We start from the raw sequence: 2,971 nt of genomic DNA, 5'->3' as shown, positions 1-2,971 counted from the left end.
AAAATGTTGAGTAGATTGTATGGTATTTTTACTATTGAATACACACACAAAATGTGTATTAAAATTTGCCATCATGTGGAACACAAAAGGTGCACCATATATTGTTTATTTTATTAGTAATGTATAATTGCCGCTGCCATGTTTCGTAAAGTGAAAAAAACGGCCCAGGGCCCGACTTGTCAGGCAGGCAGGCCCTACAGCCTGCATCCAATCGCGCGGAAATATCTGCGCCCGATATTTTTCCGCCCCCGCGCGGCCACGTCAACAAAAAGTACGCCTCCTCCCTCAAAGATGAAATTAAAGTACGCCTCCACGCGCCCTGCGCTGCCCTTTTATTTCTTCTTCTCTGCTCTCTCTCTCTCTCTCTCTCTCTCTCTGCTTGCTGGCGCTGGTGCAGGCCAGATATTTTTCTTTCGATGAGAGTATGCATCTCGGCCTCCTCGTCTCTATCTCTCCAGGAGGAGGACGACGGACGACCAAATCCCACACATCGCTTCCCCTCTTCTCCATCGACTTGAGCTTTTATCTGAGAAAATCGACGGAAGATATCCTGATTTCTACGTCCTTCCCCGGATTTCTGGCGCCGTGCGACGATAGTTCTTGCGGAGGAGAGAGCTCAAATCTTGTCGATCTCTTCGTCCAACCGCTCTTTCCGACCGCCGTCGATTTCGGTCCGTTTTTCTCATCAAGGGGGGAAAGGAGGTAGGAAGGAAAGGACTGAATCTTTGCTTCCATCCATTTCATCGGACACATAAATATACCCTGCTTCTTCTTGATCGGATGGGGGACTTGTCCACGATTCAACAGCCACCCGGCACTGTCGCCAAGGTAATCTAATCTATCCGTGCCTGAATGTTTTTCTGATTCACTGCAAGTAATAGGAGCATATCACTTCGACTTATGTTTGATTTCCTAGTCTCTGATAAATGAAATCCTTGATTAGCTCAGTATTCTCTTGCAATTAGCTCTTGCCAATCGACATGCAAGTTTAATTCGACTCGAAAAGTACAGACGAAGCCAGGCAAAAGTACAAGTCTAGTGACTTAATTTTGCATGGAAATGGAAATGACCTGTAAAGTGGAAAATGATCATATCTTATTCTTCAGCAGGGCGACCAAGTTGGAGAGTTGGTGTCGGCTGGATGGACAAACGACAGCCACAGCATGTACATAAGCTCCATGGAGGCCTCCTTTGTGCGGCAACTCCGTGGCCAACAGTTACAGCACCACCACGCTCACGCTCCTGCTAGGAACATCACCCATGTGGCTGGCCATGGGCTCAAGGCACTCCATGTCCAAGATGGAGCTCCCAGTGAGCTCATGTCCGAGAGGAACGTCCCTCGCTCGCGTCATGTGGGCGTAAGAGGCCTGCCCGAGGATCCGTGGGCAAGGCGTTTCAGGCCACCCAGAGATTATTCCGGTGTCAATCGTCGTGGTGATGTGGTGGGTGCTTCGGCCGATGATGGTGAATCGGGTACCGAGACGGTTCCGAAGACGGCTCGGATGCATAGAAGAGAAGTGGACATTTGCGCCGGAGAAAATCTTGTTGGCAAAAGCTCAGGTTGTTACACTTCATTATCTTGTTTGCAGATTGTTTTCTACGGTATGTGTTTTGTTCAGTTTGACAGAAGTTCAGAATTGCTATGCAGTCTTCACTTACTGTTAGTCTGATATGAATTCAGAAGAGTCGACTAAAGAAAAAAGATACATTGTTATCATGTCATAAGTCGATAAATCCAATAATTGTGATCCAAGGACCGATGTAATTTTGCATGCCAGGCCGCAGGTATTCGTCATGATAGGTGGAAATAGTAAATGATCTTATGGAATTGTTTGTCATATAAAGCGGCTTTAACTGAATTGGCTATTTGGTCGACAACCATGTTTGATGCATTGTCTAGAGTAGCTCTTTAGTAAATAATTACATGGAAATTCACTTTGATAGAAGTTCATAACTGTTAGTCTGACAAGCATTTCGTTCCTTCTCTCCAGAAGCCTCTGGTCAGAATTTTCTTGAAGACGAGGTTCATTCCATTGCTCAGCCAATCAAATCTTGCAAGAGAAGGAGGACTGCCCCTTCCACCGCTGCAGATTCTTTCATGTCGATGCTTGAATGCGGCGACGAGCGGTGATGAAGGCCAATATATGTTTACCGAAGCCCCGGGGAAGCGACGGAAGACTAGTTCTAGAAATTCTTGCTGAAGTAGTTGTGATAAGTAACTGGTGTGGCTGCTAATATTTTTAACTCGACGGATAGCTCTTGGTCGGTCTGCTCTTTCAGCGTGAAGAGAAGACAATTCATTGGTAGTTTGTATCATCTCTGCAGAGCATCAGGCTCAAGTTTGCAGATCTCCGAGAGTTGAGGTGGTGATGTGATGCCTTGTGATGGTGTATTTCTTCAGCATCTACTGCCTGCAAGTGAATCAATAGAATTTGGATAGTTTATACTACATGACTGTTGATGCCACTGTTGTTTGGTCTGGAGACATTTTTTGCCTGGCAATCTCTCTGTTTCTTCCTCTGCACACTGTTGGTTGTGTTGTGCTAAAACTGGAGTATGTTGTGATTCTGTGAGGTCTTTGTTAAAAAAAAATCTTGATGCAGGGCATTTCTCATTCAATCCATATATCGAGGTCTTCGCCGAGAATATCGTTGCAAAGACCAAGCTCATGAAGCTCGTTTACAAAATAAATCAAAATATATATAGAAGTTTCAAAAAATGTCAATTCTTTTCCACAAATACAATGCATATTCTTCAAGTATGTATAAAATTTTATCAACTAATTTGATTATGTGCATGCTACACAAAAAGAAACAAATATCTGGCCCAAATACAACAAAGAAAAGGCCTATTTTAACATGAATTTTTGTCTTTTAGGTGTACATCACATATGAATATGGGTTCATACTTTCAATAGTGCAAATTCTCTCAACAATAATAACATAATTGGATCACATAATTATCCCCCAAC

The 2,971-nt window shown here is 43.8% G+C and overlaps 1 protein-coding gene across 2 annotated transcripts; it reads left to right on the top strand.

The window, feature by feature from the left end:
* The first annotated feature begins 355 nt into the window (after positions 1 to 355).
* On the top strand, positions 356 to 2,519 carry LOC123108436 (uncharacterized). Of its 2 annotated transcripts, none has more exons than XM_044530226.1 (3): positions 356 to 828; positions 1,110 to 1,560; positions 1,992 to 2,519. In XM_044530226.1, the coding sequence occupies exons 1-3, from the start codon at positions 781 to 783 to the stop codon at positions 2,129 to 2,131; spliced, it is 639 nt and encodes a 212-aa protein (XP_044386161.1). In that variant the 5' UTR covers positions 356 to 780; the 3' UTR covers positions 2,132 to 2,519. The 2 variants fall into 2 exon arrangements, with proteins under 2 accessions (XP_044386161.1, XP_044386160.1); XM_044530225.1 differs by having other exon boundaries at positions 1,107 to 1,560.
* The last annotated feature ends 452 nt before the right edge of the window (positions 2,520 to 2,971 follow it).

This window comes from Triticum aestivum, chromosome 5A, assembly GCF_018294505.1.
Source record: "Triticum aestivum cultivar Chinese Spring chromosome 5A, IWGSC CS RefSeq v2.1, whole genome shotgun sequence".
Classification (NCBI taxonomy): domain Eukaryota; kingdom Viridiplantae; phylum Streptophyta; class Magnoliopsida; order Poales; family Poaceae; genus Triticum; species Triticum aestivum.
The sequence above is the reverse complement of the archived record's forward strand: the minus strand, read 5'-3'. Positions and strand labels throughout refer to the sequence as shown.